This window comes from Aquarana catesbeiana, linkage group LG01 (genome assembly GCF_042186555.1).
Source record: "Aquarana catesbeiana isolate 2022-GZ linkage group LG01, ASM4218655v1, whole genome shotgun sequence".
In the NCBI taxonomy this organism is placed as follows: Eukaryota; Metazoa; Chordata; class Amphibia; order Anura; family Ranidae; genus Aquarana; species Aquarana catesbeiana.
The window spans coordinates 983,725,785-983,737,894 of NC_133324.1; the positions used below are offsets into that span (position 1 = coordinate 983,725,785).

Consider the following 12,110-nt stretch of genomic DNA (forward strand, 5'->3'; position numbering starts at 1 on the left):
TGTTCTGAGAGGAACCTGTCCTGGTAAACCGCTGTATGGTCTTGGCCACCATGCTGCAGCTCAGTTTCAGGGTCCTGGCAATCTTCTTATAGCCTAGGCCATCTTTATGTAGAGCAACAATTCTTTATTTCAGATCCCCAGAGAGTTCTTTGCCATGAGGTGCCATGTTGAACTTCCAGTGATCAGTATGAGGGAGTGAGAGCGATAACACCAAATGTAACACACCTGCTCCTCATTCACACCTGAGACCTTGTAACACTAACGAGTCACATGACACCGGGGAGGGAAAATAGCTAATTGGGCCAAATTTGGACATTTTCACTTAGGAGTGTACTCACTTTTGTTGCCAGTGGTTTAGACATTAATGGCTGTGTGTTGAGTTATTTTGAGGGGACAGCAAATTTACACTGTTATACAAGCTGTACACTCACTACTTTACATTGTAGCAAAGTGTCATTTCTTCAGTGTTGTCACATGAAAAGATGGAAGAAAAGATTTACACAAACGTAAGGGGTGTACTTACTTTTGTGAGATATTGTATTATCTGTGTTGTTCTGTATAAAAGTTCCTATGACTACGTGTCTCAGTCTCAGCCCCTCCCTGTGTAGGAATGTACAGAACTGGTAATAATGAGTGTCAGATACTTTCAGTGTCATTTCTCTCTTCTGCTCTCAGCGATGGCGTCTGCTGATCTGAGGAAGGAGCTGGAATGTTCCGTCTGTCTGAACATTTATACAGATCCTGTAACCCTGAAATGTGGACATAACTTCTGCCGGGACTGTATTGGTCGTGTGTGGGATACACTGGAGGGGTCTGGAGGTTATTCCTGTCCTGAATGTAGAGAAAAGTTCCAGGATCGGCCTGCACTGCACAGGAACATAACACTACGGAACATAGTGGAGAATTTCCTGTCCACCCATCCAGATCGGGAAGAGTCCGGGGTCTTCTGTACTTACTGTATTCACACTCCTGTACCTGCTGTGATATCCTGTCTGCATTGTGAAGCTTCTCTGTGTGACAATCACCTGAGAGTCCACAGCAAGTCACCAGAACACGTCTTATGTGACCCCACCACTTCCCTGGAGAACAGGAAATGCTCCGTCCATAAGGAACTACTGAAGTATTACTGCACTGAGGACTCCTCCTGTATCTGTATTTCCTGCAGGCTGGATGGAGAACATCGGGGACACCAGGTGGAGACTCTGGATGAGGCCTCTGAGATGAAGAAGAAGAAACTGAGGAATGTTCTGCAGAAACTGATGACAGAGAGAGAGGAGATGGAGAAAAGAGTCCAGAGTCTGCAGGAACACAGGAGGAAAGTACAAGGAGAAGCAGATGATGAAACAGAGAGAGTCACTGTCCTGTTCAGAGACCTCAGGAGACGTCTGGAAGATCTGGAGAATAGAGTCCTGAGGGAAATCTCCGGGCAGGCAGAGCGGATCTCCGGGATAATCAATGATCTGGTCCAGGATCTGGAAATAAAGAAGGAGGAGCTGTCCAGGAAGATGGGGGACATTGAGGAGCTGTGTAACATGACGGATCCACTGACTGTCCTACAGGAATCAGACACAGGTGACTTGTGTGATACTGAGGATGGAGATGATGAGGACAGAGAGAGACATGATAAACTCCTCCATGATGGGGGGGATCTGGATGTGGGGGGGATCTCACACACATTACGCACAGGTTTATCTGATATCATGTCTGGGGTAAATGTAGAGAGGGGGGTTACAGACATATTACTGGATGTGAGGACAGCTGGTAATGATCTACATATATCAGATGACAGGAAAACTGCATCCAAATCATTACATCAGAATCACCCAGAAACACCAGAGAGGTTTCAGTATTCTCAGGTGATGAGCAGTCAGAGGTTCTCCTCAGGGAGACATTACTGGGAAGTGGATGTCAGGGAGTCAGGATGGTGGAGAGTCGGGATGTGTTACCCCAGTATAGAGAGGAGAGGAGATCAGTCAGTGATTGGATATAATAAGAAGTCCTGGAGTTTGGAGAGGGGGTTGTATAATCCGCTCTCAGTGATACATGACAGTAATAAGACCCCATTACCCGGCGATGTCTCCAGTAGGAGAGTCAGGATAGATCTGGATTATGAGGCCGGGCGGATCTCCTTTTATGATCTGTGTGACCCGATCCGACATCTCCACACCTTCACCACCACCTTCACTGAGCCCCTCCATGCTGGGGTATATATAGGGGGATTGAAAGATCGTATAAAGATATGTGGGAGGCATCAGAAGTGAGAGATCTGCAAGGTAGATTATCTGGTGATTGGTGGAATACTCATCCAATAGGAGGAAGCAGAGGACAGGAAACATGAGTGATTTATTTATAAAGCTGCAGGTTCCGGGGCCGTCATCTTCATCCTAAACCTCACTTCACTACCTAGTATGTCACTGATCAGGAACAAGCATGCAGGAGGTCAGATTGTTCAGCCTTCACTGGCTGCATGCTTGTTCTGGGTCAGTGACACACTACATAGTGTAGCCAGGATCAGGATGATGGCCCTGGGGTCTCCACCATCACTGTGTATCTATAAAAGAAAGGGGTATTTTCAGCTTTGGATGCAGTGGGGAAGGATTAGAACCTCTGTCAGATTTTTTTTCTGCTATCTGGGGCTCCATTAGAGAGATTTCCCCTCACTTCCTGTTCCTGTGACAACATTTCCCCAGACAGGAAGTGAGTGGAACCCTCCAACAGCAACACAGAAATAAAAATAATTTTCTTTAGTATAGTAAGGGAAGGATTAGAACCTCTGTCAGATCTTTATTCCTGTCTGTGTCCCTGTTGTAGATTTTCCCTCATTTCCTGTCTGATAAAACGTTGTCACCAGGACAGGAAGTGAGGGGAAATCTCTCTAATGTAGCCCTGGATAGCAGTAAAAACCTGACAGGGATTCTAATCCTCCCCCACTCCATCCAAATCTAGAACAATAGGATTTGTCTAGACACACACTTTAATATCCACAATGAGAATTCCTACATTTCTGTCCTCACAGGTTCCTTTACATGACCAATCCATGGATCTGTGATTGCTCCTCCCCCTCACTGTGATTGGCTGTGATGATTATCACTATGAATGCAGCCAGTGCTAGCCTTGTTCCTATTGGTTATGATGTAGAGGGGGCGGGGATTGTGGGCAGGTGACGGGGGAGGGGTATACAGTCTCAGGAAGTGGAAATCCTCAGTTCTGTATATGGGAATATTGATCAATGATTGGATATAGATAGAATGATGAGAGGGATTGGACGATGACTACAATCACCATTAACCCCTTCAGTCCCGGCACCTCTATGATCCTTATGGAGCTGAGCTATTGTTCCATTTCCTCTATGGCCCTATTCATCTGATAAAGAGAAATAATTCTAATACGATTTACTAATGATGAAATAACATGACTAAGTGCTTATATGCTAATGTTAGGTTCTTTATATAATAACAGGTTCTCTGTCTATAATGACTTTACACAAAGATGTTATTAGAACAAATTGTTGTTCTCTGGATCCTTGGAAGGTCTTGTTGGAGAACATAGAGACAGTTGGTCTCCTTCTTCTACAATGAGGGATTTGGGAGTCTGGAGGTGGGACAAGCTGATAAGGTGTTCAGAGATAACAGAAATGAATGTCTCTTGTAATGAATGATGTGCTGCTTGTACAAATTCTTCAGTGAATGATTCCATCTGTAAAATGTTGATGTTTGGGATGGTCCTCCTTGACAACTGTCCAGGATTGGGTGGTAAAAGCCTCCCGTTTGGATGAAGAGGTCAGATCCTTGGTCCACCTGCCATGTCTAAGGATTTCCACACATCTTCATCTCTCTACTTTCTAATCTTTACTTTTACTTTGTAACTCTTCTCTTCTAAATAAATTTCCAGAACCTTTTCCGGGATCAGAGGTTGTTATTTCCTCATCACATTCCACAAGAACATTGTAATCCCGATGGAACACATCCATCATTTTAATGGAACACACAAGGCTTCCTATGGTCAGGATTGTCTTACAATGTTACATTTTCCTATATATAGAAGACACAAACACATCACAGAATGGAACAAATATATCTCCTTTGCTTGGTATGACCGGTGTTCATGTTACTGTAAAGCTAAAACTAAAGCACACAGATATTTATTTCTATTACAATTATTATTCCTCGTTTGTTTTCTTGTTCTGAATGAGTATTACCTAGTAATGTTCGCTATTGTGTAACATTTCATGTATTGAACATTTACACTTACATATCTATTATATGGGGAATAATTTTTCATATTAAATTCCTTTTTTATGAGACTTTAGCGTTCTACTTATTCATGTTCATTCTTTAATTATACTCAAGTATTATGGAGGTCTAATCGTATTCAGTGCAATGGCTTAGTGGTCTGCACTCAGTGAACAAAGCACTCAGGTCAGGGGTTCAAATCCCAACCATGCTACCCTTTGCCTAAGGTTGTGACTTTTCAAGTGTATAAGCAAACACCCAAATGTAAACCAATACTCTGTGTGTTTACTAGTGTTTGATTCTTTTCATTCCACTCAATAATAATATTGTTTCTAAATAACATTACATACATTCTGAGCCATTCAAATGATGGAAACCACCATGCAGATGTGGCAATTAGGCATTCACCTATTTTCAGCATTCTCTTCTGCTTACTATTTAAGCTTCAAGCAGGCAATATCATGTTTGGGATTTGAACCCATGGTCTGAGTGTTACCAGCTAGCCACTGAGCTGAGCAGATTTATACTGAGAATATACAGTAGTACCATGATTACCGACTGAACATAGATTATAGAGAACTCTATGTTCTCCTAAAATGAACCCATCACCTAACTGTTGCCAGCGAGGAGTGCAGACCACTAAGCCACTGTGCAGAGTACAATTCTACATGGAATATACATTTGTACCATGATTAAAGAATATATGTATATAACTCAATATTCTCATAAAATACTAATTAAACATTAAAACATATGAAATATAATAGAGATGTAACTGTAAATGTTCAATAAATGGCAATTATATTATTATTATTAGATTTTTTGGTGAACGATTGCCCAAAACCACCCCCATGTTGAGGGCATGTGGCCTGGTAAGATTCAGGAGGAGGAGCTTGCTCGCCCCCCCTGGCCTGTCAGGCTGCATGTTTGGAGAAGGCCCCTTTCACACGTATGTGACTTGTCCTGCGACTTGAGACTGCAAAGTCACATGACAAATTGTACCCCATGATTTCCAATGAATACCGTTCATATCTGTGCGACTTCAAAGTAGTCCTTGTATTACTTTGATGTCCATAGACCTCAAGATTACACAGGCACGTCAAGTCGCATCAAAGTCGCACTACTTTCAGGTCGTACAAGTTTGAAAGAGGCCTATAGGGTCTGGTATGGATTTGAGGGGGTACCAGCGTTGTTGGTAAAAAAAATGTTGGTGTGGGGGTTCCCCTTAAAATGCATAACAGACACAAAAGGGCCTGGTATGGATTGGGGTGTACCCCCGCCTTTTTTTGTTTTTACTTTCAAGATTTTTTTTATTGCTGGCAATGTTAAAGATGCTGGAGGCCGCCGGCTCCAAAGGTTTGTATCTGAACCACTGCTTAGGAAATGCTCCATTCATATTGGACATGTGTGAACTGCCTTAGGTGTTTGCCTATTGGATGGCACATTTCCATCCACCAGACAATCTCCAGGTAGGTGGTGTTGTGGTTGGTTTGAACCCGTGACCTGAGTGCTGCTAGTCTGGAGTGCTGACCACTCAGCCACTGTGCTGATCAGATCTAGAAGAAGAATATATAGGAGGACTGTGATGAAAGGAGCGACATCTATAACTAGAAGACAACATTCTAAATAAATTCTATTTACACATTAAAAAGATTGATGGTATAATAGAGACCTAGGGGTGTGGCCTGGATTGGGGGTGGGGCCCACATTGATTTTATTTACCAATCAGATTTGTGTTGTTACCCTCCCTTGCGGCAGGCAGCACAACTCCTAACTTCCATAAGCCTCGTACACACGATCCGACTTCCAACCAACTTTTCCATGTATTTTGGTCTGAAGGGCGTTGGCCGTGAACTTGTTCTCCATACACACGGCACAACATTTTCAGCCAACATTCACCAAACCACGTGGTTTTTCAGCTCTTTACCGCCACCCTTTGGGCAACTTCTGCTATTGTTGGCTGATGTTTAACATTGGTTCTGAGCATGCGTGTTTGTACATCGGATTTTAGTTGGACCAACTTGCGAACACACGAACGGATAAACCGACGTAACAGATTTATTGCCCAACAATTGGTGAGCATGAAGAGCCAACTTTTGTTGTTGTTAATTCAGCCAATAATTGTCTGATGGAGCATACACACGGTCAGATTATCCCACCCAACACGTCCGTCAGACAATTATGGACATAAATCTGGATTGTGTGTATGAGGCCTAAATCTTACTGAAGTGGGTTTGTATTTAGAAAATGTTGTTGTATTTCCTAACATGAAGCAAACAAGGATTGGGAGTCGTTAGCAAATAGTTCATTTTAGGTGTCCATACACTATACAATCTGATTGTACAATCTCCTTCAGATTTACCAAAACTTATATAATGGGAAGACACACCAGCTCTCCGATCCCTGTGTATCCAATCAGGCAGGCCCTTGTACTACATCATTGATGGAGATTGTACAATCAGATTGTATAGTGTATGCTGAGCTTTACAGAACTCAGGACACGTTTCTCCTGATTCCAATACTACATCTCTATCCACATAGACTGCTCTCTGATCTCTCATCTCCTCCACTCTACAGATCAACAGATCTATGCAAGATGGAATGAAGGAATCAAATCTCTGTATTTACTGAGAATCGGTGATCACCGATCAATTGTATTGTAAGTGTGCACCTGGGGGGAGGGGTGTGATCTGCTGGGAGGGGGGAGGGGTGTGATCTGCTGGGGGGGAGGGGTGTGATCTGCTGGGAGGAGGGGTGTGATCTGCTGGGGGGGAGGGGTGTGATCTGCTGGGGGGAGGGGTGTGATCTGCTGGGGGGAGGGGTGTGATCTGCTGGGGGGGAGGGGTGTGATCTGCTGGGGGGAGGGGTGTGATCTGCTGGGGGGAGGGGTGTGATCTGCTGGGAGGAGGGGTGTGATCTGCTGGGGGGGAGGGGTGTGATCTGCTGGGGGGAGGGGTGTGATCTGCTGGGGGGAGGGGTGTGATCTGCTGGGGGGGAGGGGTGTGATCTGCTGGGGGGAGGGGTGTGATCTGCTGGGGGGAGGGGTGTGATCTGGGGGAGGGGGAGGGGAGACACAGGTGTATACTAATGAGGTCAGCTGACTTCCTTCCTGTGTCTTATTGGCTTCTCAGTCTGATATCTACAGACCAGCAAGAGATGAGGTGTTATAGGAAATCTAGGAAACACGCAGGGAAGGTCTTCTTCTCTCAGGTACAGAAATTGTGTAGATTTTGCAGCAGAAGTACATTAATGGTATATTAGTACATAGGGGGGGAGGGGATTTGGCCTTTAATGGTGACATATGGAGACACTCATCTGTCAGGGAAAACGGTTACAAATGTGACCAGAGAGGACTCATCGGTGACATTTTCTGTGAATGGAGAACTTTTGATGGGGTGACATGTGAACCCCACCAGGATGAGGCCACCAAAAACCAGACAAGTATGTATGGGGGGGAGGGGTGAGGATTGCTGGGTGACGTGCGGAGAGGTCATTAGGACTATACAGGATTTTATTTTACACAACAGTTTGTGGAGCTCTGGATAAAATGTATATATAATATATACACTTCCCACACTGTATATACAGGAAGATGTAGAAATCCAGGAAGTCTCCTGTGTATAGAAACCGGAAGTGATGTGTGTGCTGAGGATCACTAAACACAACATTTCACACATCAAACCCCGGGAACATGAAGACATCTCCCACACTTACCTTCCAAATCAGGAACATCTCCTCATGAGAAGAAAGTCATCTCACTGACAACTACAAGCAGCCCGAGCAACAGTTCTGTGCGCTATTGTGACCATCTATGTGCGGGAAATTCCCATTCTCTACATCTTCTCACCAGTCATCACTATGATTATTTCACTAAATGGTGTTCATGGGATGGGAACTGGTGATTAGAGAAAACTAATACTTCCTATGAAATGTTCAATAGATTACCGAGACCATCCCCCCACCAATCATTGGGGCCCGAAAATCTGCATCGGAGCTGATAGATTATTTGTTTTTCTTTTGTGAGTTTTGGATTTACACTTATTTCTCTATTTAATGACTTCCATGTGTGCAAAATAAAATGATTTTGTACCCAAGTAGATTTAACCCCTTCAATACCGGGCACTCCCCTCCCCCCCTTTAAACAAACAAAAAGAAACCGAACATTTTGAAGGGGGGGTTGCAAACTTTTATAACAAACTATGAAAAAAGGTAATTTTTTTTCCACCTTTGGTGGTCAGTGCTTAGCAGCAGTGACTGTAATCTGCTGTCCTAGGCAACACCAAAATCCCCCATGTAAGTTTTCCCCACCCCTTCCTGTTTAATAGATGTGACTCCCTCAAATTGAAGGACTACAAGTCCCAGCATGAATCCCTGAGGTCTCTTCAGTTCATGCTGGGACCTGTAGTCCATCACTAGTTGACTAGCTGGGGGAGGGGGGGTGTCATGATCTCTGAGGGGCTCGTGCTGGGACCTGCAGTCCTTCATATTAATTTTTTTTTTCTTTTCTTTTGGGGGGTCACATCCATATATCACGGGCTCATGCTGGGACCTGCAGCCCTTCATTTTTGGGGGGTCAGATCCTTAGATCTCACGGGTTCATACTGGGACCTGCAGTCCTTAACTAGTTGGGGGGTCACATCCTCAGTTCCTAGGGGCCCATGCTGGGACCTGTAGCCCTTCACTTTTGGGGGTCACATCCCCCCCAAAAGTAAAGGACCACAAATCCCAGCATGAATCCCTGAGATCTAAGGATGTAACCCCTTAGATCTCAGGGATTCATGCTGGGACCTGAAATCCTTCATTAGGCAGATGAGATCAGTGGCAGTGATGGGGGGGGTTCAGGGGCGGTGATTTGGGGGGGTTGGGTGGGATGGAATAAGTAACTCTCACTTGTTGTCACCTGTTGGTCAGTATGAGAGAGATGCCCCCCCATATAACCTACTTTTCCAATACGTTTTTGATGCAGAAAAAAACGCACTGGACTGCATGTGATGTGCAATTTCAAATCGCAGCCTATTGCCAGCAATAGGAGCGTCCCAATCGGTGCGACGCCACACCAATTCCCAAAAGTAGCTCCTGCACTACTTTTGGTGACTTCGGGAGCAATTTTAAATAGACATCATCTGTGCATGAAGCCGCACAGATGTCTTTCAAGTCACCCCCCCTCCCCAAAGTTTGACTGAAATTCTGCTTTGAAATGGTGTGAGTTCACATGAAGTCACTCGATTTCAAAGCCACGTTCAGTGTGACAATTAATAAACTAAATGCACACACAAGAGACAGGCTGGGCAAATGAAGTGAGGGAGGGGAAATGTCTGTTACAGTGAGAGACATCTTATAGCCCAACTACACCAGCCACAGCTTTTTGCACCATGTGCATGTCTGGAAAACACACAGGACTCTGATGTCATGGGGATTTGAACCCATGACCATAGTGACATGAGGCAGAAGTGCTAACCACTAAGCCACTGTACTACCCATAGTATTACCTAGAATATATAGTAGTAATATCATGATTCAAGAACTAAGCTCTATAAGATTAGATATTCTAATAAAATTTGAATTTGACATAAAATGTCATATACTAGAGCAGTGGTTCTCAACTCCAGTCCTCGGGACCCACCAACAGGTCAGATTTTAAGTATTACCTTGGGGAGTTGCAGACTAGAATACTGCAATCACTGAGCAGCAAGTGATATCACCTGTGATGTATTTCAGTTATCTTGCAAACCTGGCCTGTTGGTGGGTCCTGAGGACTGGAGTTGAGAACCTCTGTACTAGAGAGATAACTGTTATTTTATAGATATATGTGATGGTCGTTGTAACGACACCCCGAGTATGAAAGGGGTTAAAGTCGTTTAGGACATTTCATACCCAAACACAAAGGCAGCTACCGAACACTCCAATCAGCCGAACAAGGAACCCCATACAAATAATCCACCCCAAAAACGATGGCTCCATCTTCAGGTTTCAAACAGGAATGAATCTTTATTCAAAAACACATGTTATACAGGTCCCACTTCAAAACATTTCCCCCCCACCCTTGGAAAACAGGGCGGGTTAAACTGTCCAATAACAATGGACACACAGGTCAGGTCAGCTTAACATCTCATCAGTAAACAGTCTTAACGGGTGGCTGTTGGAGGAATTCCCCCTTTCCTCACAGCAATACACATCCTGTGATCCAAGGCAGACAAACAATAGAACCTCGGAATACAGCCCCACCCCAAACTAGCACAGCAAACAGTACACATTATATATGTACTGGAAGTGAGCTACGCAGCAGTGGAGAAAGAGTGCTTGGCCCTGGTTTGGGCCCTTAAAAAGTTGAACCCTTATTTGTACGGACAGGAATTTTCATTAGTCACTGATCACAACCTATTGGTCTGGCTTAACCGGGTCTCAGGAGACAATGGCAGGTTGCTGCGGTGGAGCTTAGCCCTGCAACCTTACAATTTCACCATCAGCTACCGACCCGGTAAGCAAAATGGCAATGCTGATGGGTTGTCCCGGCAAGCTGACGTCACTCCGGCCTCCTAGTTCTGGACATCCCCAAGTATATATTTGGGGATGTCCAGAACTAGGAGGCCGGAGTGACGTCAGCTTGCTGGGACAACCCATCAGCATTGCCATTTTGCTTACCGGGTCGGTAGCTGATGGTGAAATTGTAAGTTCTGGACATCCCCAAGTATATATTTGGGGATGTCCAGAACTAGGAGGCCGGAGTGACGTCAGCTTGCCGGGACAACCCATCAGCATTGCCATTTTGCTTACCGGGTCGGTAGCTGATGGTGAAATTGTAAGGTTGCAGGGCTAAGCTCCACCGCAGCAACCTGCCATTGTCTCCTGAGACCCGGTTAAGCCAGACCAATAGGTTGTGATCAGTGACTAATGAAAATTCCGGTCCGTACAAATAAGGGTTCAACTTTTTAAGGGCCCAAACCAGGGCCAAGCACTCTTTCTCCACTGCTGCATAGCTCACTTGCCGGGGTAATAGTTTTCTGCTCAGATATGCGACAGGGTGTTCTCTTCCATCCTCCCCGATTTGGCTCAGCACAGCCCCCCAGTCCAAACATGGAAGCATCTGTGTGGACAAGGAAATGTTTGTTAGGTACTGGGGCAGCCAAGACAGGGGCATTTACAAGTGCTTGCTTGAGGGCTAGAAACGCGGCTTCACAAGCTGGAGACCACAGGACCTGCCTAGGTAAATTCTTTTTCGTCAGGTCAGTCAGGGGCTTGGCAATAGCACTGTAATCGGGGACAAAATGCCGGCAGTCCCCAAGAAGGCTAATACCTGGGTACTAGTACGGGGTGTGGGCCAGTTAGCTACTGCCTCTACCTTGGCTGGCTCTGGTCTCTGGTTCCCACACCCTACTCCGGTGTCCCAGGTACTGCACCTCCGACATACCTAGATGGCACTTGTCTGGTTTCAAGGTCAGGCCTGCGCCCCGAATCTTGTCCAGAACCACCCCTACGTGTACCAGGTGCTCCTCCCAAGACCCACTGTAGATCACAATGTCATCCAGGTATGCACATGCAAAATCCTGAAAGCCATTGAGGTGCCGATCCACCATACGTTGGATGGTAGCCGGGGCATTTTTCATCCCGAATGGCATGACCTTAGACTGGTACAGGCCAAACTGTGTAACAAATGCCAACTTGGGGATAGCATCCTCGGCCAGGGGAATCTGCCAATAGCCCTTACACAGGTCTATTGTAGTTAAATAACGTCCCCTGGCTATACGATCTAGCAGTTCGTCTACCCTGGGCATTGGGTAGGCATCAGTGGTGGTCTTCTCATTGAGTCGCCTGTAGTCCACGCAGAACCGGGTAGTTCTGTCTTTCTTAGGCACCAGGACTACAGGCGAGGCCCAAGGG

General features: G+C 45.3%; 1 protein-coding gene across 1 annotated transcript; it reads left to right on the forward strand.

The window, feature by feature from the left end:
• Positions 1-629: 629 nt before the first annotated feature.
• LOC141123983 (E3 ubiquitin/ISG15 ligase TRIM25-like) lies at positions 630-3,905 on the forward strand. Its single transcript, XM_073612084.1, has one exon. The coding sequence runs from the start codon at positions 630-632 to the stop codon at positions 2,259-2,261; it is 1,632 nt and encodes a 543-aa protein (XP_073468185.1). The 3' UTR covers positions 2,262-3,905.
• Positions 3,906-12,110: the final 8,205 nt, after the last annotated feature.

Excerpts from the sequence above, each read along its gene's own strand:
- LOC141123983 (XM_073612084.1), top strand. The coding sequence starts at position 630 with ATGAGTGTCAGATACTTTCAGTGTCATTTCTCTCTTCTGCTCTCAGCG.